This window comes from Oryza brachyantha, chromosome 8 (genome assembly GCF_000231095.2).
Source record: "Oryza brachyantha chromosome 8, ObraRS2, whole genome shotgun sequence".
In the NCBI taxonomy this organism is placed as follows: Eukaryota; Viridiplantae; Streptophyta; class Magnoliopsida; order Poales; family Poaceae; genus Oryza; species Oryza brachyantha.
The window spans coordinates 10,255,696-10,279,909 of record NC_023170.2 but is presented as its reverse complement, the minus strand read 5'-3'; the positions used below and the strand labels follow the sequence as shown (position 1 = coordinate 10,279,909).

The 24,214-nt window shown below is 43.5% G+C and overlaps 4 protein-coding genes across 4 annotated transcripts; 1 reads left to right on the top strand and 3 right to left on the bottom strand.

Moving 5' to 3' along the window:
- Positions 1-3,647: 3,647 nt before the first annotated feature.
- Positions 3,648-7,611, bottom strand: LOC102704724 (protein SAR DEFICIENT 1-like). Its single transcript, XM_006659259.3, has 9 exons — positions 7,553-7,611; positions 7,155-7,371; positions 6,689-6,764; positions 6,013-6,068; positions 5,083-5,606; positions 4,814-4,974; positions 4,535-4,723; positions 4,296-4,434; positions 3,648-4,178 (listed from the first exon to the last, which is right to left on the bottom strand). Exons 2-9 carry the CDS (start codon positions 7,283-7,285, stop codon positions 3,880-3,882), a joined length of 1,575 nt encoding a protein of 524 aa, XP_006659322.1. The 5' UTR covers positions 7,286-7,371; positions 7,553-7,611; the 3' UTR covers positions 3,648-3,879.
- An 8,243-nt stretch (positions 7,612-15,854) lies between these two features.
- On the top strand, positions 15,855-19,494 carry LOC102700643 (chloroplastic group IIA intron splicing facilitator CRS1, chloroplastic). Its single transcript, XM_006660021.3, has 8 exons — positions 15,855-16,567; positions 17,006-17,471; positions 17,675-17,805; positions 17,902-18,252; positions 18,336-18,492; positions 18,616-18,908; positions 18,999-19,058; positions 19,157-19,494. The coding sequence occupies exons 1-8, from the start codon at positions 15,875-15,877 to the stop codon at positions 19,232-19,234; spliced, it is 2,229 nt and encodes a 742-aa protein (XP_006660084.3). The 5' UTR covers positions 15,855-15,874; the 3' UTR covers positions 19,235-19,494.
- Positions 19,495-19,832: 338 nt separating this feature from the next.
- Positions 19,833-21,198, bottom strand: LOC102700363. Its single transcript, XM_006660020.3, has 2 exons — positions 20,743-21,198; positions 19,833-20,404 (listed from the first exon to the last, which is right to left on the bottom strand). Exons 1-2 carry the CDS (start codon positions 20,908-20,910, stop codon positions 20,177-20,179), a joined length of 396 nt encoding a protein of 131 aa, XP_006660083.2. The 5' UTR covers positions 20,911-21,198; the 3' UTR covers positions 19,833-20,176.
- An 891-nt stretch (positions 21,199-22,089) lies between these two features.
- On the bottom strand, positions 22,090-23,954 carry LOC121055164 (rRNA 2'-O-methyltransferase fibrillarin). The gene has a single exon (XM_040526935.1). It carries the CDS (start codon positions 23,885-23,887, stop codon positions 23,348-23,350), a length of 540 nt encoding a protein of 179 aa, XP_040382869.1. The 5' UTR covers positions 23,888-23,954; the 3' UTR covers positions 22,090-23,347.
- Between the last annotated feature and the right edge of the window lie 260 nt (positions 23,955-24,214).

Genomic DNA, 24,214 nt, shown 5'->3' with positions numbered 1-24,214 from the left:
TGAGAAATATTTGTTTTCATATTCGTGTTCGACTACATTCGATCCTTATTGTATTCGAGATAATCCGTATTTGTTTCCGTATTCGAGATATTCGTATCCGTATCCATACCCGCCTAAAAATATGAAAACAAATATGGTACGTGTATTATCCATCCGTATTCGCTCCATTTTAGCCCTAGATCCTGTAACGGTGGATAGGAGCCGTTGTTACTGGACACGCACAATCTTCTCATCTTCTTGTTCTTGTTCATGACGAAAGAACAGCCGCCGCAGAGGTCGCAGAAATGGAGGTCGTTGGTGGCGTAGATCTCCGCCGCACATGGCACCAATGCTTGCCGGCGGCAACAGCGTGCCGCACGAGTTCCTTCACGATGTAGTTCCCCTTGGCTTCCACATGTGTGAGATTCATTTGGAGGTCTGCGCCGCTGCCTCATCTTCTATCATTCATGCAGCCGCTGTCACCACCTCCTCGAGTGCGACGGAGATGGCTTGACATCAGAACATTCTCGAGTGTGACGAAGAGTTTTGCAAGTCAGCCATGCCGACCGTGACACCGACGAAGGGTTCCTTTCTTCGGGACACGCGTGAGGCGAAGGTGAAGGTGGTGGCGCTGGATCGGGAAGATGAAAGGCACAGGATTTGGGGAGGCAGAGACGAACGGTACTTTGGGAAGAAAAATATCCACCCCCGAATTCTTATAACCTGAAAAAAGAGGTGATGGGGCAGAACGACTTGTATCCTGTAATAGAGGGAGTAATCGATTAGTATAATTTAGATTTTTCTTTTTTTAAATGAAAAGATAATACGTACGTGACTTTTTGCATCTGCGGCAGCAAGACTGCGATACGCAATATGGCTGTGATCCGCAGCGATGTGCGCCCAAATATCCTAGTTTTTTCAAGATCATAATTAAAAAGATGATAATATCCCTCTAAATTTCTACTACTAACTAATAATACCGTTGGTACTATAATTTAATTTTAGTCATTCGATAAAATAGATCAAAATTGTTGATTAAATTCTGTCGCAAGTAAAAAGCACCGGAAAGGGGCTCAATTATAGACAACACACAAATATTCAACAGCAAACACATGACACTGACGAGATGCACGTGAAGAGAGCACCACATAATCATGAAATCAACCGCGAGTCATCCAGCCAAAAAACAAAAAGAGGAGGATGTGTACCATTAGAGTAACCTCACTGCTACCATTGAAGAAAACTCGGTAACAACGATGAAGAAATCTCCTCTCGAACCAGGAACAACACGTCAAGCTCTATGCCGGAGGGTTGCCGCGACGTGGAAGGCGTCGGAGTAATAACTACAAGCGAAGGTGACTGGTTGCCGCAGTCGTAGTTGAGTCGTCCTTGCCACCGGGGGAACGGGAGGGGTAGGGCGTGGTGGCGCGCCAAGAGGCTGACCAAGCCACGGGCCTTGCGCCTGGATGGGCCGTCGGCCCAAGCGGCCCACTCGACTCAAGCATACTGCAGTTATTATTATTATTTTTTTACAGAGGTAGAAATGGATGAGGGAGTTCACATCTACTGAAAAATTACTCTTCAAAAAGAAAAGAAAAGCTGGTATAGATAACTTGCAAAAATATTATTATGGGTTGTTTGATTAATCAGGAAAAGTATCCTATGCACACTGTGCTTTTCGTGCACACTTGGTACACACCAACTAACAAATGTTGCAAAAAAAAATTGTACATGTACTTTCAATAGAACTACATCTTTGTTTAAAGTATCATCTTCAAATTCATTATACATAGAGATTAAAAATTATAAAACTTTGATAGGTACTCTTAAACCTATCGAACTTGTGTTCACATGATATGTTCTCGATTAGTCAAATATTACCTATTTTATTACTGATAAAACTTAATTTAGTTTGAATGGCAAACATATGTTTTTTACTCTCTATTTCCATGGTAACATAGATCTCGTCTAGTATGAGTTACAACCTTTTTTTTAACAGAGGCGGAATTGTTCCGCTTTTATATCAACAAGAAAAGAGTTGATTCAGTTTATAGGAAAATCGGGTCCAAAAACCTTACAAGCACGGTTAATTAACAAAAACCGTTTAAAACCTCCGTACAGAAAACACGAGATCTAATTACACGATGAACCACAAGAGCGGAGCCTAACATAGGACGCCGGAGCCAGGCTAAATACAAGACAACACAAATAGCTCAAGGTGTTATCGTTGCCAAGCTAGCCGTCCAAGCGACCCAGCGGTCCAACTTCACAACCGCAAAGACATTGTTGCCAGCATACCGACAAAGCGAGAAGTAGTTTTGATAACCTACAACAGACTCAGCAAAGCCACCAAAGAGCCACTTCCCGCACGGCCAGCACCAAAACCCCTAGGAAGAGATTGTACCATGTTATCGTTCCCAAGTGTCACCGCAACCCATCAGCAAGCGGCTTCGACTTCAAAGAGCAAAAACACCAAGAAGCAAGTTGCCCACCACAGAAACGAAACGAGTCCAAGAAGACGAAGGCCTCACCAAAAAACAAGGCAAGAAGGCTATAGAACTGAAAAAGATTGCTCATGGTCGTTGATGCACAAGTATCTTACCCGCCTAAGAGATGCCCCCAAGAAGGACCTGCGTCGCCACCGCTCGTCCGAAGTCAGAAATAGGTTTTCACCTAAGGAATTATGGGTATGAAAGAGAACACCAAGACAGCACCTCCAAGGAGGGAAACGGCGCCCACAGGGATGTCGTTGTCAAGCCGGTCTAAAGGCACAACAAAGCTTCACCAACGTCTTCGCACCATCTACAAAAGCATCCTTAGCATTGATGCCTAAAGAACAATTTAAATCACGACACAAGCAATCAAACCTCAACCAAACCTACGGCAACCCTCGGAACGCCAACAGCCCGTTACCAACACATGGCGCAAGACGGACCACCAACCCGCCCTTGAAAGCTCCCCACAACCAGAGCAAGGTCTGGCCAAATAAGGAAGAAAATTCGAAGGAGTGGGAGAGCCCGGCCGGCAGCGAGGAAGACGAACCACTGTAGACGTTTGTCTTGTTCGTGCTCGCAAGGCAACGAGAGCAGCAATCCAACTATCTTCACGCCCTTGTGATGGCACCCACGTGCCGCACAGCAGCATCACCACCACCTTACCGACCGACCGTAGGACAGTTAGATCCGGACACACCGGCACTGATCCAGCCACCTCGGCTGCGGAACCCAGCCACGCCGGCCCTCGCACGCGACGCCGCACCTGCCGTCGAGCAGCACGGATTCCATGCCGACGTGACCAGCCACCACAGCCCTCGCGGCCTCCTCCACGGTCTTGCCACCGGCCGGGTCGCCGATCTGGGCGCAAGACGCCGGATGCGGCCACAGTGACGCCGACCCTGGCCGCCCGTGCCGCTGCGCCCGCCTCCGCTGTAGAGCACGAGCGGAGAGGTGAGAGATGGCCCCGCCGCCGCCGTCGTCCTAACGCCCGACTGGCTTTGCCGGCGGCCGCTCGAGCGGCGGTGAGGCTAGAGGTAGGAGGAAGCGAGCTGTGGCCGGCGGCGTGCCGCCGGTGGTGAGCGGCGCGGGCGAGTTCTTTTTCTCTTCGCTTTGACGGAAAGCTAATCTGAAAATTCAACATGAGTTACAGCCTTACTACATGTTGCAGGAAGACGTCCGTACTCCGTAGTCCTCTTCTTTTTCATATTAACTTGACCAGAAGACATTACAATACTCACCAGTCAGGCTTAAATAAAAGATGAGAGCCAAACAAACTAACATTAGAGAAAACCAGCCCCTTAATATATACAATTTTATTTTCGCAGTTTGTAAAAAAAAAAGCATAAGAACACTAGCTATCTAAACTGGTAGCAATGCAAGGACTAATCTGTTTGGACTCAGATAGCTAGCAAGGATCATCAGCATGATCCCAAGCGCCAAGGTTTGTGTTGTTCTGCCAGCTGAAGTGATCATCAGTAGCCATGCCTGAACTCCAGCCGAACAAAGCACCTGGAACAGCTGACACAGATTCCAAATTAGTGCTGCTGTTGGTAGCCACCATTTCAGCAGTGGAGGTCGTGGCAGCTCCCATGCTGTCAAGATACATGGCACTCTGAGACCCAGAGCTGATCATGCTTTCCTGGCTCATCTCACTCGGCTCCCACCCTGAATTCTCCATCAGCCCCTCTGCTTGATCAATATGGCCTGAAATCAAGGTCCAAGAAAAAAATATTAATTAGTTAGCTGGATGTACTTTTTACCAAAAGAAAAAAAACTGAGAAAGTCATGGAAGTAGATAAACATGGCAGTTAATTTCATTACTTGGTATGGCTGAAGAAGTCATGGGCTTCTCCTCATGAAATGGAATTAAGCTTTTGTTAACAAGTGCCATCTCATTTGGCACCTCCTCTAGCTGATCCCATTGTTTGTATGCTTGGTTGGCCAATTGCCTGATTTGGACCTGCATGCAAAGGAGAAACAAGGCATAAGGAAATCTTCATAAAGCAATTAAAAGTTTAATGATCAAACATGCATGGAATAATTTGATAATATGTACTTACCATTTGGAGTGGAATCAGGTCATGTAAAGAGGACACCTGATCGCCAATTCTCACAGCTAAGATCTCTCCTACTGGGTTAAATGTAAGATCACACCCTTCAGACTTGAAGATGTAGCATTTCCCTCCCATATCACACGTTTTTGCATGGTTTAGTGTCGCACTCCATTGCCTATCTGACATGCCAACAAGCTTTTGAACACCACGAACTGTCAGTATATTACAAATTATGATGCCCCAAGGTCTCAATTTTTTTTGCATAAACTGGAATATGGCACTTACACTTTTAAGCTTGTTGGGATCAATGGTGTTAAGCTTCAAGAAGTCCTGGACGTTCTTGACACCTTCAGCCTCCAATCTCTTGTCGATCGGCCCATCTTTGCCAATGTTCTTGAGCCTCCAGACATTGTCAGTCAGTACAGGAGGGTAGTGCTTCTTGTACACTGCAAGTGAAGGAAGTTTGTGTCTTCTGTCTCAGAGTTCTACATAGCATATATTCATAGTTACACACCACACATATAATTGATATGATCTTTGAGCATGAGACTCACGTTCGCCTCGGTGATCTTTGACAGTAAAGCTCTCGCTCACTGCCTCTTGGATCCTGACGGCCGCCTGATTGTTCGCAGCTGGCACGACGCGTACGCCGATTCTGAACTTCCGGCTCCTGATCCAGCTTGAGTTGTCAGTGAACGAGACCTCATCAATCACCGCAACTCCATGGCGGTCCATTGTCCGACTGAGCCCTGCGCCCACAAGCAATGGCCGCCTCCCTTCCCGGGCCCTGACGATCGCAGCGGAGAGCTGATCGCCGGTCCACCCGGGTCGATCTTCGCATCGGAAATCGCCGTCTAGGACAAGTAGCTCGAGCTTCGTTGATGAAGATGCTGGGTGAGTGCTTGCTGGCATCACCATGTGGTTGGTCCTGGCGTCTACAAGATGGATTTGCATTGGGTTGTTGTCGATGTCGACCAGCCTGTTGCTGGTGAAGATCGGTAGCTTGAGCTGCTTGGCGAAGACGAGCTTCAGTGGAGCCGAGATCCCGACGAATTCTTGGATTTGTACTGGAATGGATCTGGTTGTGATGGTTTTATTGTCAGGTCGTGTGGCTAAAATTTTGACATGTATACTTTTGAAATATGTTTCAGAACTTTGATGTTTCGAATTTACAGGATAGAAATGGTTGATGTTTGTTTTGGTGGTCCTGCTAGTTTTGATTATACTCGCTTCTTGCCTTCTGCTATATATATGCATCATTTTAATTCAAAACCTCTCAGTTAGGCCCTACTCATTTCATATAAACGATATGTTTCGTGCAAATTTTCTATATAAAAGCATCTCATCTAGTCCTTCTAAAGCAAAATTTTAACTTTGTTGTAATTAAATCAGGGATTTAATCAGTCATTTATATCCTTCAGTAGATATTACAAAATTAGATAATCCAGAAAATTAGATAATCTCATCAGAAAAGAAGTATATACCTTTGTGGTACGTCATGGCCATGCTGCGCAAATATGTTCCGAATTTCCTCACGCACCTAAGAAAGTTGAAAGAAAAAAAAATTCATCCAGAACAACTTAAAAATGAATGTTCATATACATGCACTCGAAAGCGTTATGAAATTCACACGTACGAGAGAAGCAAATGACATAGATGAACAGTAAAAGGCCATTCATATCTACGGTAGCTGCATGCGTACATACTCGTTAAAGATTATAAACCAAAAAAAATGTGCCCTAGCTTTTACTAGCGGTGTTTAGTAGTGTATTAAATTTAGATCTGACTCGTATTTTTTAAGTATATTAAATATTTTATTTAAAACTTTGATAAGATATATAACACAAAAATTTATTGCAGAGTTATATATTTTAGTTCTAATTGTATCGGTATAGTATATATAGTAAAATTAGATATGTTAGATCCAAAGCAATAGATGGCTCATAATCATTCTAGTGTACCTAAAAAGTCCAAATGAATATATTATTGATTATAGAAAAAAATATTAAAATTTGTTTGCTCTACATTAATCCATGCATAGTGAAGGATTTAATTCGAGCCCACGTCTCACATGAAAACTTGACGTCAAGCACAATTATTCCCTAAGTGAAAATGATTAAGAAATCGAGGCCAAATTAGGAGATAGAGGAATTAACTTACCACCCTACGAATAACCGGTTCCAGGTTAAGGACAATTTGCTGAATGGTTTCGGCTGCTACTGCCCTTCTCACCACCCTACAGAAAGAGCACATGCATGCATATTACACCCCCAAAACATATAATTATTAAACGTATAACAATTATGTACATGTGTTACTATAAGTTTTAAAGCGAAGATGGAGTCTTGAACAATATTGGTTTATATCAATATACACGAAATGGAGCCTTAAATAACATTCCAGATCCGTTCCATGTTATAAAACTTTCTGTCATTGTCTAGATTTTATTTGTGTGATAATAAATATAAACACATATACAAAACATATATAATGATGCATCAATAAATTTAGAGAAACTAATCTTATGATATGGAACGGATGGAGTATAGGTTTATATTGGTTGCCCAATTCTCAAGAGAAAATGAAGAGGCTGGAGAAACAGAAGAGAGAGGTTAAAATTACTAACGATCTGAAGGAGAGGACAGGGCGGATCCTCCTGCCGCCATGCCGTCGCTGATGCTCCTCTGCTGAACCACCGCTGCTCCCATCCTCATCCTCATCGCCCTCCTCCTCTACCCGTGGCCTTCGCACCGACATCCTTCCTTCCTTCACCTCACCTTCAGCAACAAGCTAGAACTGACTAACTAACTAACTAATTAACTAATCAGTCGCAGATGATCAGCCTGCAAAAGAACGAAACAAAAAGCCCAGCAGGCAGCCGTAGAGGTCATGTCTGAAGCTAGCTCAACAGTACGCATGAGACAAAACGAAGGTAGCAGAAGGTCGATCGTATATTCATACGTATAAATACAAATAAGATGAGAGATAGTAATAATAATGAAGGTAACTAACTAATTAAAGTACCTGCCTGCACCTGGAACGACTGAACTGAACTAAGCAAGAACATTGTTGCTGTATATGCTCGATCGAGAGAAGCAACCAGGTAGCTAGGCTTGTATATATAGGGCAGGGCAGGGAGAGAGATCGATCAGCTGGACGCCGGCCGGCCGGCCGGCCTCTTGTTAATTACCTAGGAATTGTAATAAGCAAAGGGATATTAGTGATCGGCTGAAGAAGTTGCTGCAAGTTTTCTTGCCTGCGCCCAGTCGACAATAACTAGCATAGAATCGCCGAGGGAAAAGGCCAGGCGAGGAGAGGAGAAGAGAATGTTCCTGGGAAGCCGTAGGAAGGTGGCTGGAAGATATCCCTGCATCGCATCGCATGCATCCCATTTCACCGGGCTCGATCGATTGATCAATTACTAGTAGCCTGCATGTGCGACTCGATCCCTACTGAAAAGTGCTTGCTGAAAAGTGCTTGCTTTGATTTTGCAACGACTTCATTTATTTTGTGTTGTTGCAATTACTACCTCCGTCCCATAATAACCTCATTTTTCGTTTTTCCGTGTCCAACGTTTGACATTTCGTCTTATTTGAAAAATTTGTGTAAAAACCTAAAAAAAATAGTCACCTATAAAGTATTATTCATATTTTATCATATAGTAACAACAAAAATATTAATCGCAAAAAAATTTCAAATAAGACAAATGGTCAAACGTTGGACACGGAAAACGAAAAATGAGGTTATTACAGGACGGAGGTAGTGCACTTGTCAATCGCAGCTAAAATTTAAATTTTAAAGGCCTGTTTGGCACAGCTTCGCTCCAACATTTTTAACTCTGCTCCAACTTTTTCCTGCCAAACGCGTCCAACTCCAGAAACTTCGAATCCGCAAAAATCATGGAGTTGGAGGCCAACTCCATGTTTTTTCTAGAGCTCCTCGAGGGGTGCTCTAAAAACTAATCTTATCAACTTAAACATGAAGTTAAGGAGTAATTACCCATCAATGCCACCAATTACACACGTACCCCTTCCCTAAAAAATGAGAGGAACCCGACCCCCTCCCTGTTGTTACTGTTCATGGCTACCGTTCATCATAAACAGTAGGTCGCCCCCTCCCTGACCACCAAACCCTAGGATGCCGCCGTCCCTTCCATTGTTGGTGGTCCTCCATAGGTGACGGAATGGATCTTCTCAATCTTTGTGATAGTTTCAATATAAGTACTCGCCACAGTAAAATGACAAAAAAATCTATCTCACCAAACTCTCCTTTTCCTAGAGCTAGATACACGAGTTTACCAAACATGTACTCGGGATCCTAGATTTGCTAATCCTAGAGTTGCGACGATCCTGGAGTTGATTTTCTGGAGTTAGAGTGCTCCCAAACAGGCCCTAACTCTGGTATATTTTTAATTATTCTTATCTTGTAAATAACAAATAATATATTCTATCTATTTCATATATATTATAAAATGTTTTGATCACATTTAGATTTATGCATGAATAAATGAATACTCTCCCGTATAATGATATATTCATCTTTTTTCTTATTAAAATTTAAAATATAAATTTATTTTGAAACGTACGAAGTATATGGTATATATAGAGAGCGTGGGTCAGAGTATATTATGATGTGAAACAGGGTAATATGAAAAAAAAAAATTGAACGGGTTACTTGGTTCACATTTCAACTGCTGTTTATCAGCCGTGACTGAACCCAACCGATCAGTGATTTTGTTGACGAAGCTTCAAAAAGTCCTGAATATTATTCCTCCATCAGTAGACTGGAAAGGATGGATCGGAGCAGCAACACGGTCGTAAAAAAAAAAAAAAAAAAGACAGGTCGGCCAAAAGGGGTCCTGGGTTAAAAACGCGTCATTGCTACACTGATACGTGTGCGAGTGCGACGCGAGCCCAGCAGCTTCTTGGGCATGACGCAGCAAGTAGCAAGCATGGATGCGACCAGGCGAGCGAGCGAGCGTGCGTGCGTACGTGATCGAGTCTCGACCGGGTCAGTCTAGGTGCGTCGTGTTCATGCATGCTGTGCCTGCGACGACGCACAATACTGCAAACATAGGTTTTTCCAGGCATTTTCACACTGTCTAGCTGTTTTTTTTCCTATGAAAATCACAATTTTCGCATGTGGACGTTTTAGTGACCTGTTTGCGAAAATAAATTTTCATATTTTGTTTTTTAAATATTCTTTATCTTTTATTTAGCACCTACCTGTATAATAAATAAAGAAAATGTCACACGAGACCGAAAATATGATGGCACAAAAGGAACAAGAAATTATTTAGGTTTGGATCTTTGAATACAAAGTAATATCATATCCTTGCTAACTACAGTTTAGCCGTGTGTGTTGGTTGGGTGTTGAATATCGTGTCCTTGATTGCGCATGTCTCTAACATTATCCCATGTCGATCACATTCATCGCCACCACTAATTAAGTGATGACCTCATTCCCACATTGGTCATATCTGTCATCAGGCTTCATTGTCTTCATGGTTGGTCGCATTCGTCGTCGAGTGCTGACTTCTTCCCCACTTCTGTTGCATCTATTGCTGCTAGGCCCTATCATTTTCACATACGGTTTGCATTTGTTGTCGTCAACTCGTCACCAAGCTTCATCACCTTCATGTTTGAGCACCTTTATATCATCGTCGAGTGGTGACCCTATCTCTACACCAACTACATCCAACGGTAAGTGTAAAACTTGCCCCCTCATGAAGCTGCCTAGTAGGGCATGATGATCAAGAAAACGAATCATTCTGGACCAATTCGATGAATATCAAAAAGCTAAGTTGTTTCTCTTATATGTGAATAATATTTTCTTTTTCCTTTGTCTCACTGTATCAATTGATTCTTCATTGAACAGTGAGTCGGGAGCTCCACATGTTATAATATGTGTTTTTAGCTTTTTAAATATTTATCTTGATTTCTTGCAAATGAACTCGAGTAAAAAAAAGGTATGCGGTCGTGAAGCTCTATTTCCTAATGTCTACTCGGGTGTTACACTATGCTCCGTACTAGTCTAGGGCACTCGAGTGCTAGTTGTGTAGATTGTATAAAGCAAGGTGTTAAGTACTACTCGAAGCAAATAAAAAAACAAAGAGATAAATTTATTTCTTCTCTTGATGACAATAAATTTGTTTTTGCCCTTGATGATTGAAAAGTACGGTTGGCAATTGAGGAGTTGGGCCAAAATCGGTCAAGAACAGCCCCGCCCATCAACCCTGATCGGGGCCTCATAGGTACACAGGGAGGCCGCAGCGGGTGTGGAGGCGGAGGCGGCCGGCGTGCGATAGGCACAGAGGCAAGAGCAGCGGCGGCGGTTTGCATGGAGTTGAGGGTGGTGGCGACGACGGGCGTGGACGCATGGAGTCGGCAACGGCGCCGACCGACGCACAACAGCCGCAGAGGCGGTGGCAGGAGTGGGGGTAGGATGGAGAATGAGTTTAGAGTTTGCGCCATTGAGTTGTATCTACACCTCCATATCCATTTCTACAACTAGGTTGTTAGGCATATTGGTCTTTTTTTAATGTACTATTTTGAAGGGGTAACATAGACTTCGAGGCTTCGTAGGAAATTCATAGGAGAATTCCACCCCTCATCCCCGCTCCTGGCTATTACCGGGGCTTCCAACCCTCTCCCAGTGGGGGTAAAATCTCCCCTGGCCTCACATGAAAACTGCCAACCCTATGTAAAAGTATTCGAGTAACATGAATTCTAATCCATGATACTCAGCTCCATGTTAAGCACGTGTTTAAATGTAAGGAATCAATTGCCCAAACAAATTAAAATAAAAAAGTAGTGTTGATGTTGTGTAAATTGAAGATGGCACATGAGACTAAAAGTATATATGATGGTGCGCAGAAGATAGGGACTTATGGCCTTCAAATACTGAGTAATACCATACTCCTACTGGTCAGGATTTAGCCATATGTATTGGTAGGTGTGGAATATCGTGCTCTTGCGGGAGCTTATGTCTCCCTTTTATACTGAGGGGCATGATTACAATGTAAGGAACCTAATCGAATATTGCCTCAGTTTCCTTATCTTTACCTACTTAGTATTATTTGTTGGTGACTTTACTCCTTGTTATAGGGTACAACGCAACATATTATTCAAGTTATAGTCTATCTCATATATCATGGATCTGATCTACCCCTATCCATAGTCGGTTATGTCTTTTACGTTGGTACACAATATCCATGTCACCCGCAGTAGTCCTTAAGCGCTTCATAGTTGAGCTTATGTCTTTCTCATAGTTTAGACCAATGTATGGTGCTTCAACTCTTCTGATTGCTCTTCACGAGTATTCTCCTTCTCCTTGATGTCTTATAGAGAGATCGTGGAGGACTCATTGATGAAATCCTAGATACATCGAATAGATGCAACTATTAGGTGTATCCTCCTATACTCTAGATGAAAAATAACTAAATACAGAGCCAAATAAAACTATCCAAAGATGAAAATCTTGCGTGCACCAAACATGGCTTTTGTTTCGCTGCGTTCAAAATTATAGGAACATAACTGAGTATGGTTTTGGTTTATTTATCTTATATATGGTATTGTTTAATCAGGACTTCATTCTCTGCCCTCGGATACAAGCCAGTATATTATTCGAGTTTTAAGCCGCGTTCGACGCGTACGGTCACACATTTAAAGTATTAAACGTAATCTAATTATAAAATAAATTTTAGATCCGTCTGAAAACCACGGGACGAATTTTTGAGTCTAATTAATCTATCATTAGCACATATCGGTTAAATTCATGTTTATACACGGAGGTACCCATGCATTGATGTTTACGTCATACGGTCGTGATAGCTATAGGTTAAATTCCAGTGTTTCCTTCTGTGAAATTAACCCGGCGGCCCCAGCTGAGAGCGACTGCATCGTACCTGACAGGCATATATATACGTACGTACAAACCTAGGTACCTCGTACTACTACTGCTACACTTCCGCGAACATTCTTGCCTCCTGTAGACCTGTCCACAGTGTACACCCATGTTTGACGTTTCTCCCTTCCAATTGGATCGCCGTTCAAACATATAAACGTTCAAGCCAAGCTTAGCATAGACTAAGAAAATATTAAATTATTTTTAAGCTATTTAGTGGTTAATTTTTAAATTTTAAATTGGTTATATTCTCGTTCTAAATATCTGATTGACTCTGCAATTATTAAAATGATTGGAATTATAGGAATCCATAAAAAAATATTTATATTATGATATAAAATTTAAATCTTATATTTTAGAACATATGAGCATATATTAACTAGGTGCCACCGACTCGCTAGCTAGTTGCTCCCTCGGTTATTTTATATATAGGCAGGGGCGGATCCAGGATCTGAAGTTTGAGGGACTGATTATCTTCATCTTCCTTTCGCTCCTCTCTTCTTCCCCTCTGCTCTACCTCATTTTCTATGAGGGATTCAGCGTGTAGGGGGCTAGAGCCCCTACAGCATCCACGCTGGATTCGCCCATGTATATAGGGATATTTATCTAAATATAAAAGTAAGGATTCTATTGCCTTCCATTTTAATTTCTCTCTAATTTAATTACCCGTAACCACCAATATTTCGTTTGTAATGGCACAAGACATTTGTAATGGCATGAGACATAGTTACAGATTACTAGTGTACTATAAGCAGTATAAGCAGCCTTGAGCCGTTGGCTCGCTGGTGAGAGCATCTCTAATGTGTGTTCTAAAAAGATATATTAAAAAAGAGAGAAGTATATGTGATAGACATTGAAGGAATGGTGTTAGGCTAAATTTTTTAAAGTATACATTGCTTATTTAGTTAATTAGTGCTTAGATTAAAAAATATTTTAGCAAAATATTTAATGTTGTACTGTGGAAAAGGTGGAAATGATGATAATTTTTTATCTTAGTGGCTCTACCTTAATCAAAGATGTATAAGTCTAAACATTAAAGTGCGTCATTCACCAAGCTAAACTAGCATCAGATGACATGTAGACTTATAACTTGCTAATAGAATATATAATGGAGATGCCCTGACAACACATCTGGTACAGTTTATAATGTGTAACCATAATGGCGAGAAGAATTTAGATTTCAGGGGTGTTTAGATTGAGAAAATATTTAGGAAAAGTATCACGTCAAATGTTTGACTGGATGTCGGAAAGGGTTTTCGGATACGAATGAAAAAATGAATTTCACGGCTAGCCTGGAAACCGTGAGATGAATCTTTTGAGCCTAATTAATCCATTATTAGCATATGTTGGTTACTGTAGCACTTATAGTTAATCATGGACTAATTAGACTCAAAAGATTCGTCTCAAGATTTTTTTCGTAACTGTGCAATTAGTTTTTTAGTTCATCTATATTTAATGCTTTATTTAGGTGTCAAAAAATTTGATTTAATGTTTTTAGAAAAAAATTAGTAACTAAATAAGGCCTTACTTTTAGACTGCTGGCACAAAGTCAAGCTGAATTTTAAGCTAGCGCTAAACTAGAAAGATCGGCAGCTGAAACGTACTACTATCACTCACTAATCGATGGTAACTTGGAACAGGAAATTAAATAAAGTTTTGCATGAGCTATGCTGCCAGGTACGCTGTACCTAAATGGTTGCTCAATTTAATTTATTTGTTTTCTAATTTTTTGATCAAATATTTGTTTTCAAATTAATAGTCGCAATCTGATGGGTTGCAAATAAAAATAATTTACAAATAAAACTTTTATATAGTACTTTCCTGATCTAACAACCAACACTAAAAGATACGATAAATAAAATCTTAAAGCATTAAATTTTGACTTATAAATATAATTAGCAGAAGAAAAAGATGGACCGGTGATTTGGTTGAACGGCGATCAAAGCAAAGTTAATTGAAATGGTGATCTCCTCAATTAAGTTTCGAGATTAAGGAGAGTTGGATGGTGTCATGCCAAAGTGTAACTTTTTTAGATGGAGAAAAAAAACTGCAGTGGTTGCTTTGGTCGCTTAGATACTGACCATACCGCGTTCTTCGTCAGTCGGTCCAGCGCCAGTCAGTCAGCCAGTCAATAACAAGGAAACTGCATGTCTAATAAGTTAATCATTCGATTGACCGCGCCAAATATTCTACTAACTCCGTTTCATAACATCTAATATGTTTGATTTTTTTTTTAACATTTGACCATTCGTCTTATTAAAAATTTAGTATAAATATAAAAAATATAAGTTGTGCTTAAAGTTTTTTGACAATAAAGTAAGTCACAAGCAAAATATATCATATTTCTATAATTTTTTGAATAACACAAATGATCAAATATTGCAAGTAAAAAAGTCAAACATCTTATATTATAAAACGGTGGGAGTAGGTATAAACACAATATTGTATTTGGTGAGTCCTCTAGCTTAACCCATTTTTTCGCTTACTTATCATCTACCTGATTTTCTTTTCTTTTGCGAAACCAAGTTATAACACCAATGTCATAATCAACCGTAAACGCGAGCACCAACGTTAAAATGTGTTATCAATAATTAAAAATTATGCACTATATAACTAGAAGTTTAATTTAACGTCCGTTAAAATAGGGAGAACTTTCTCCTCTAAGGAGCTTATAGTTTTATTTTATTAATATATGATATTAAGTAACATACTCATTTCATCTTTTTCACATAAAAGATTGTCGATTGTTTTGGAGAAATTATCGTATAAGGAAGGAAAAAAAAAACTATTACACCCTCGAGTATGTAAGAAGAGAGGGATGCACTGCTACAGAACAAATCGTTGTGACGGGCTGACGGTTCAACTGGGGTGAGTTTGCTTAGCAAATGTTCATGTGAATGATCTTCTGACGATCATCTTAATTATCTAACATGTATATACTTCCAACATATAAACAAACATGTGTATACTTTAAGCATATAAGTTTTATATATATAAAATTTTAAGTATATAAACTTTAACATATATTTTTAATATAGATATATAAATATATGGATTTAAAATTAAAAATCAAAACCTAGTTTAAAATGGAGTCAAATATGTAAACTTTGTATGTATAATATTAATGATATAAATTTACATATATATATATAAACTTTAAAAGAAATAACAAGTTTCGTACAAACGTTCACTAAATAGCTCTTTTTCTCAACTATCATGGGCAGCCGGCAACATACGAGCAACCAAACAGACCCTTTAGGCCCAACAGTGTGCCGTAGATGGAGGAAGTATAGGTCCATGGGCCGTGACGTGCAAACTGCAACAAATGGGCTAGATATCGACAGGTGGGCCCAGAAAGAAAAAAATATCCCACGCTCCAAACGAAACAGGCGCCTCTCATCCTCCTCCTCCGCCTCTTCACAGCGGCGAGCTCGCCGCGCCATGTCGCCGCCTCCGCTGCCGCTTTTCTCGCCGTCCCCCAAGGCGGCGCCGCTGCCTCCGCCGCCGTGGCTCCACGGCCCGCACGTGGCGCTGCCGGACCCCGCGGAGGCGCCTCCGAGGCAGCAGCCCCGTGGGCCCAGGACCAGGCCGGCGCCAGGGAAGCCCGGCTCCGGCTCCTCCTCCGCCAGGCCCCTCACCGCGGGCGTGCCAGGCGGCCGCACCCGCCGCGCCGTCCTCGGGATCATCCGCAAGGTCCGCTCCCTCGAGCTCTCCGACCCGCGCAGACCCAGCCCCAATGGCGGCGGCGGTGGTGGTGGTGGTGGCAGTAGCGCCGCAACCGCCCGCGTCCCCTTCCACCTCCCGATGGAGCAGGAGGAGGAGGAGAAGGGGAGGCAGAGGGCGGTGCCGTGGGCCGCGGCGAGGGACGAGGAGCTGAAGGTGGTGCTGCGGCGGGAGAAGAAGGTGCGGGTGCCGACGCGCGCGGAGGCGGAGCTGGAGCCCGCCGAGCTGGAGCGGCTCCGGCAGCTGGCGCGGGGGATGGACAGGTGGGCGCGGGCCAAGAAGGCCGGGATCACCGATGAGGTGGTGGAAGAGTTGCGTGGGGCGTGGGCCAGGAGGGTCCAGGAGCTCGCCGGCGTGCGGATCGTCGAGCCGCTCCAGCGAAACATGGACCGGGCAAGGGAGATTCTTGAGGTGATTGCTTCCATTGCTAGCTACTACTACTACTTGGCTGCCTGTCTGAACTTGATATCGTGGTCATTGCAACAGCACTAGTTGCATCTTTCTGGAACTTTGGAGTTCAATCTTAGCATCATCTGGAGCAATGTTGCTAGGATTAGTTCCTTTTTTGGCATCGTCTACCACAATGTTTCTAGGAAGTTGCAAATGTGATCTGCATTTTCTGGCAGATAAAATGATTGAGTTGATGCAAGTGGTGCTACGCCCGTTGGTGAACTGCGGGTGCTTGATTCATTCTCTCTGTGTTAATATTGATATGTTGGCTTAGTTGATGACATTTGTTGTTGCCTATCTAAAGAACTGTGGTTAAACCGAGATTGTTTTAATTAAAGTCATTATTAATCTTAGTTCAAACCACTGATATTTCTTTCTTTGACTTCCGTTTTCCATTAGATTAAAACAGGAGGCATAGTTGTTTGGACAAAAGGAGACATACATTTTGTGTACAGAGGAGCCAATTATATAGAAAACTCAAAGCGACATCATGACTTTGTTCATAATGAGGAAGTTTCTCCAGTAACAGCTAACTTTCCTGCATCCCAAGGGAAATATGGGAGTAAAGCTGAAAGTTTTCATGAAAATGATCAAAGCATTGATGTTCATAAGGACAACGAACCTGTCAAGGGAACTCTGTATGAAAGAGAAGTCAACAGACTATTGGACAGTTTGGGCCCTCGATTTGTTGATTGGTGGTGGAACACACCATTGCCTGTTGACGCTGATCTCCTTCCAGAGGTTGTCCCTGGCTTCAAGACTCCATTTAGACAATGCCCTCCTGGTGTGAGACCAACACTAGCAGATCAGGAACTGACTTACCTGCGGAAGCTTGCACGGCCTTTGCCAACACATTTTGCCTTAGGTAAGTTTGCTATTAATCCCAAGTTCTTCACTTGTCAGTCACTTTATCGATAGTTCCAGTATGCTTCATAGGATGATTAAATGTTGACTGTCTCTACAAATAACATTAAATTTCCACGAGCATTATTGTAGGGTTATAAAAAAAACCCATCATAAGATGCTTATATATGTAGCCCAACTATAATCTTGTATAATTTCTGGCAGGTAGAAATACAAAACTGCAGGGTTTGGCTGCTGCTATACTAAAGCTTTGGGAAAAGAGCCTAATAGCAAAGATTGCAGTGAAAGTGGGTATCCAAAATACCAATCATGAACAGATGGCCAGAAATCTTAAGGTGTGTATTGTTCTCATGAAATATGTTAGTCATCTGGATTTCCCTGATATCTGTCTCTTCAATCTTCATCTGTGACACTGAAGTCCCTTAGTGCAGCGTCTTACAGGAGGAACTGTCATATTGAGGAACAAGGATTTTATTATTATATATAGAGGCAAAGATTTTCTTCCTGGTGATGTTGCTGAATCAGTTATTGAACGGGAGTCTCAGGTACATGACCAACAGGCGAAAGAAGAGGAAGCTCGATTAAAGGTGGTTGACTCACTTCAAATGCTTGCTGCAGTATCACCAGAGAAAAGTTCAGTGGGTACTTTCAGGGAGTATCAGGATTTCCAGGATAACCATGAGTGTGGAACAACTGAAAACAACAATGTCAGGATTCAACTAGAGGCAAAGAAGCATCTACTGGAGAAGGAGCTGAAAGACCATGAATGGAGGCTTTCCACTGTATGCTTTGATCTAACCCATCTTGTACCTTGTTTTGAATTCCTGAACTTCTAATGGTAATGTAAAAAAGGTACATACTGCAGCTTACCAAGAAGATTGAAAGATCAAACCAGGTGCTAGCAAAGCTTCATAGTTCTTGGAGCCCGTCAGAACAAGATGGAGACAGAGAACTATTGACTGAGGAGGAAAGGATGATATTACGAAAAATTGGCCTAAAAATGGATGAGCACGTGCTGCTTGGTATAGCCTTTTTCATTGAACTGCAGTATTCCATGTCTATATGTGTCCTTATCCTTATAACCTAGAAAAGCTATTTACCGTCCTATGATATGTAAGATATTCATCTGTGGTTTTCCCTTGCAGGGAGACGTGGTATCTTTGAAGGAGTTATTGAAGAGATTCATCAACACTGGAAACATAAAGAGGTTGTGAAAGTAATTACCAAGCAGAATCAGGCCCGCCAGATCACATACACATCTATGATGCTTGAGGTTGAGACAGGAGGTATGTTAATAGCAATAGAGAGGCTCACTACCAGCCATGCTATAATACTTTACCGAGGAAAGAATTATCGTCGCCCATCAAAATCATCACCCAGTAATCTCCTGACAAAAAGAGAAGCATTACAAAGATCGATTGAGGTTCAACGTCGAGGGGTATGGATTGGCATATAATTCTCCTTCTCCCCCTTATTTTCCATTATGTTAGCTGTTACCGGGCATCTCATTTCCTTGTTCATTTTGCAGTCATTGAAGTACTTTGCTCAGGAGAGGAAAAAGTCCATTGATGAATTGAAAAGGAGACTGGTTAGTTTACATGTGTGTTCATACCAATACAATGAAATGAAACTCATACGCTTAAACAGCTTGAAATTTATAAACTTGATTTATTGCTCGTGTTACAGACGAATGTGGTGAGGGAAATCAGGAAACTAAACCATTATACTGAACAGCCTTGGCAGCATGATCAGTATCAACATTGAGGATTGGAAGACACACGCTGAAGTTTTTGAGTTTTTTACATGAAAACTACGAAGAACAAAGTACACAAAGGCTTCCAGATCTGGTAGATATGGTTGTCTGGTATAGTTTTGTAAAGGCCGTAACGAGTCTTATTGCAAGTGTAAAGATGTAGTTTTTCTGTTTATGTACATATGTTACACTGAAGCACATGAGAATTCAACCATTCATTTTGGCTCTAGTACTACGAGCACGAACCCACCACTAGGTGTTGATTAAAGCTCAAGAGAGGTTGCTGAGCATGCTTAGCGCTTTCATGCTCTGAAAGAATGTCCAAATCATATGGACTACCCAAAAGAAAATTAGTTAGAGTAGGTGACTGTTTGGTTTTTTTCATAAAAAAGCCAAATGGCATATTTACTAATGAAAAATAATTTATGAATAAAACGTTTATATATGTATTCTTATTGATATAAAAGTTATAGGCTAGAAAATAAACTTCAGTGAAAAACCTTAAAATTAATTCTAAATTTAAGATTAAAAATTTAAATTTTAACTTATAAGCATAAACGAAAAAGATTAGATGCTGTGCCATCTACTTCATAGCACTTGCAAAGTTAGGAGAGAGAAGACACTTGCTCAAATCCATTCCTAGTACAAATTACGAAAAGATCCTGGCTTAGCACTAGCAGTGGCCACCTGCTCTTCTTTGAAATGGACGAACTTTTTGGGATTTTTGCAAGATTTGAACTAAACCATGCGAAAACCCTGTTCATTTCATGTGGTGCAGAGATTCCTGTACCATACGCAACGCTCAAACAAGCACTCGAGAAGGGGAGGCCTAGATAAGCACAAGGGCTGAACCACTGAAGGAACTCTCTGGGTGGCAGTGGCAGATGGCAAGCCTTCTTGGCAGTGAGCATTCATCAGGATCTGTTCCACATTGCTGATGCCATTGCCGTCCGTCATGGTTTGGGAGGCTCTCCTCTGAGCTGCTGCTGCTGATGATGATGATGATGCTCTCTCCTGGGCCTCGGCGGCGCGTTCTTGGGATTGGTGAACCAGGTGGTGTAGAGGAACTGCTTGTGAGGCCCGTCGTGGTCGCAGATGAGCCGGAGCTTCTGCTTCTCCCGCATCCACCGCATCATGAGCTTCATCTGCCTCTTGCTCGTCAGGCCCCTAAGCCCAACTCCCTGAACAAAAAATTTTGTTTTTCACTTGTCAGAGATGCAATCCAAATTTCTCCAATCAGGCTGGCAATCAGAGGGAACACAAGATTATCAGGAGATTGAGGCGCGGTTTATTTTGATACTGCGAGACATTCCGTCGAACAGGTGGCGCGCGCGCGCGCGCCGCCGCCGCGGGGACGAGGACGAACGGCCTGCGGGGAAGGGGCGGACGGCGTACAGGGAGAAGAACACAGCAGCAAGGGTGAGGCGGCGAACGAGACGGTCAGCAGCAGGAGGAGGAGGAGGAGGAGGAGGAAGGACTGGCGGGTTCTGGGTTGGGTTGGGTTGGGTGCCCGACGAACCTTGACGTGGTCCCAGACGTCGGAGATGGTGAGAGGGCCGTGCTCCCGGACGACGTCGAAGATGGTGCGCGTGATGGACTGCGCCTGCTCGGGCGGCGCCGGCAGCTCGATCGGCGCCATCTTCGGCTTCCCCTTCTTCGCCGCCCACCGCGCCGCCGTCGCCAGCATCGTCCCCCTCCCTCCCTCCCTCCCCGCGCTGGTTGCCGCTCCCGGGGAGAATCGGGGGGACGCCCTGCGGCCGGAACAGAAGCCCTGTGGTGGCCCTTAGCTGTGACGCTATGCCGGCCGACGAGGGGACGTGGGCGGCGGCGGCGGCCGGCGAGTCGGGCTTCCCGGCTGCAATGGAGCTATGGGGGGTGGGCCTGGTGGGGCCCCGTGAGTGGGACCGTGTGTATGTATCCATCCGTCCGTCCGTTAGGCTTCGAGATCCGAGATGTACGGTCGTGGGGCTCCTTTGCCTGTGGCCTGTGGGCTTCGGTAAATAATAATGCTACGAGTACGAGACCGTTGTACCGTACTACTTTAGTTCAAATACAACAGTGGAGGACTAATCAGCTAGTACTAAAGGTGAGTCTAAAGAAAAAAACATAGGGAAATGAAAATGAATACTCTCTCCGTATTTCTTTTACATGACACTGTTGACTTCTGAGTCTATATTTGACCGTTCGTCTCATTCAAAATTTATATCTAAATATGCAAAATAATTAATAGTTATAAATTTTTTAAGTAAGACGAATGGTCAAACGTAAAGTTAAAAGTAAAGTGCATCATATAAAAAATATGATGGAAGTAATTTTTTTTAACGATGCAGTTGTGCTTAGATATGTCATCTATCAGCTCCATCTTTTCGGTTTTGTTTACATTTTCAAGCAAAAAAATTAAATTTTCAATCTTAAATTTAGATTATTTTTTGGTTTTTTTATCGTGGTTTATTTTTTAGCCTTAGTTTTATATTGCTAAGAACATGTATATAAATTTTTTATTAACAACTTATTTCTTATTTGCAATATGTCATTTGGTTTTTTCTCTTAATATGCCAAATCATCACCCCTCCATGTTTACCTATTATAGGAGGTGTTTCTTTGGGTGTTTCATAAAAAAATCAAATACCATATCTGTAAATAAAAAAAATTACAAATAAAACTTTTATATACATATTCGTAGCAATCTACAAACCAAAGCGAAAAAATAAACTATAATAAAAAATCTTAAAACCAACTCAAACTTTAAGATTAAAAATTTAAATTTTGACAAAAATCAAATGACGAGGGTTTCCTTCGCAGTCTCTAGTATCTCCACTCTTAACTTCTCAAAATGATCATCAGCTAGTAACAATCTTGTGGTTGGTCGGGGGTACATGGATTCATCGAGCTCGTTCGCAATAGCAGATATATTTGGGCTAATTAGCATACATAAAACGAGCAATGTTATTATTGTACGAGTAATCGTTGAGCAATTCGAGAAACATACGCAACCAAAATTAGTCTCAATTGTCACTTCCGGTCGGCTTTATGAGTAACCGAAACCATCAATGCTATGCAATGCAGTACGCTGGCCCAGGCATTACGCCTAGGGATGGCAACGGGCCCCGATACCCGACGGGTATTTGTTCATTTAGGGGATAGATATAGGATCATATATAACGGGTACAGAGACGTCCTATATATACCTGTTTCTGTTACCCGTTGGAGAACCTGCTACTGCTATTCATGCCTATATCAAAATAGGCCCAGTAAGCATATATTGGCCCAAACCCGGTACAACCCATATAAAAGTCATACAATAATGAATTTAGATGAGTGTGTACTTGGGTATGGGTACCCGACGGGTATGCAATACCTGGTCGGGGACGAAGACGGAGAAAAATCTATCCCCGCAGCGGGGACGGAGATGAGGACGGGACAGATTTTAACTCGCGGGGACAAGAACATTTTGCCCATACCCGACGGGTTATATCCCCGTTGCCATCCCTAATTACGCCGGAGTAGAGCAAGCATGCATGCGGTCAGTCTCACAGACGATCGCCACCCACTGAACCTCTGAAGCTGAAACTCCGATGAAACTGAGAGCGGAACCGAACAACATGCTCGTCGATCAGCCTCGTGCCTCGCGCCGTCTCGTCCCGACCGGAACTACCAGCTCCTCCGTTTCCCATGGATTCCGGCCGCAGCCATTGCTGCATTGCCGACGGTACAGCTGTGTACAAGTCGCCTGGCGTACATTATTCTTGGCAGGTGACAGGTGAGTGCAGTGGTGAACTGGTGATGATTGATGACTCTGCTGCTGGTGGTGGTACTGACGAGATCACCGTGGCCTCCTCGCAGTTCGAGGAGAGAAATGGTGAGCTTGCGATGCATGCAGAGTAGGGTGCAATTTGGGATGAGATTTAATTGGCAGGGGTGATTTGGTAGTATTCCATATTCACAGCGGCAAATCTCCTAAAACAAACAAAAGCGGGTAAAAGCTAGTAAAAAAAGAAAGAAGAGGCGAGAAAGAAACAGAGCAAGGAGAAAGAAGAAGAAGAGGAGGAATTCCATGTCCGCTTCTGGGTGTTCTTGATCCGTTCTGCCTGATCCCTTCTGTTCTGCGGTTGTTGAAGCTTTGTTTACTCCTCGATGACGGCGAGCTCCGGCCGGCCCTCTCCCTCCGGGATCGCCACCAGCACCGGCCGCCAGCTCCGCCGCATCAGCAGGCTCCGCAGCCCGCCCGACCCGAACCTCCTCCCGCCGCCGCCGCCGCCTCCTACACCCCCGTCTCCATGGGCCGACCTGAAGCCACCAGCGCCTCTCTCATCGTCCTCGCCGCCGCCGCGGCGTCGGGCCGCCTCCGGCGACGCGACGAACAGATCCCGCAGCGTGCGGCCGCCGTGGCCCACCAGCGGCTTCTTGTACTCCTCCTGCTCCCGCGCGGCCGCCTCCTTCCCCCCGCCTCCTCCTCCTCCACACCCTCCCACGCCGACGCGGCGGGACAGGAAGCGCCGCAGCCGGCCATCGCCGCCGCCGCGCCGCCTCCGCCTCCGACGCAGGCGGTACCCGGGGCTCGCCCCGGCGTACGACGGCGCCGGGCTCCTCGACGGGCTCGGCGCCGCCGCCCCCGCCGCGCACCGCGTCGCCAGCAGCTTGAACCGCTGCGGCAGCGTCGCCATGGCCGCCTCTCTCTCTCTCTCAGTGTGCGTGATTTAGATGGGACTCGGATTCTGTGCGGGGTGGGGGTGGGGGATGGCTGCGTGCGGTGAGCGCTTGGAGATGAGGGAGATGGGGGATGGACGGCTGGGATGGAGTGGACTGGCACTGGACGGGGTGGACAAAATGGAGGGGAGTGGGGTGGGCGTGAGGCCGAAATGATGGCTCAACGGTGGGAGGGAGGAAAGGTGTGGTCTACAAAGCGTTGGAATACGATTCGAGAGGCTGATGATTGGATTGGGTTCTTCGAGGAGATTATGGAAACTTAATTTGTGTAATTTTATCCGTAT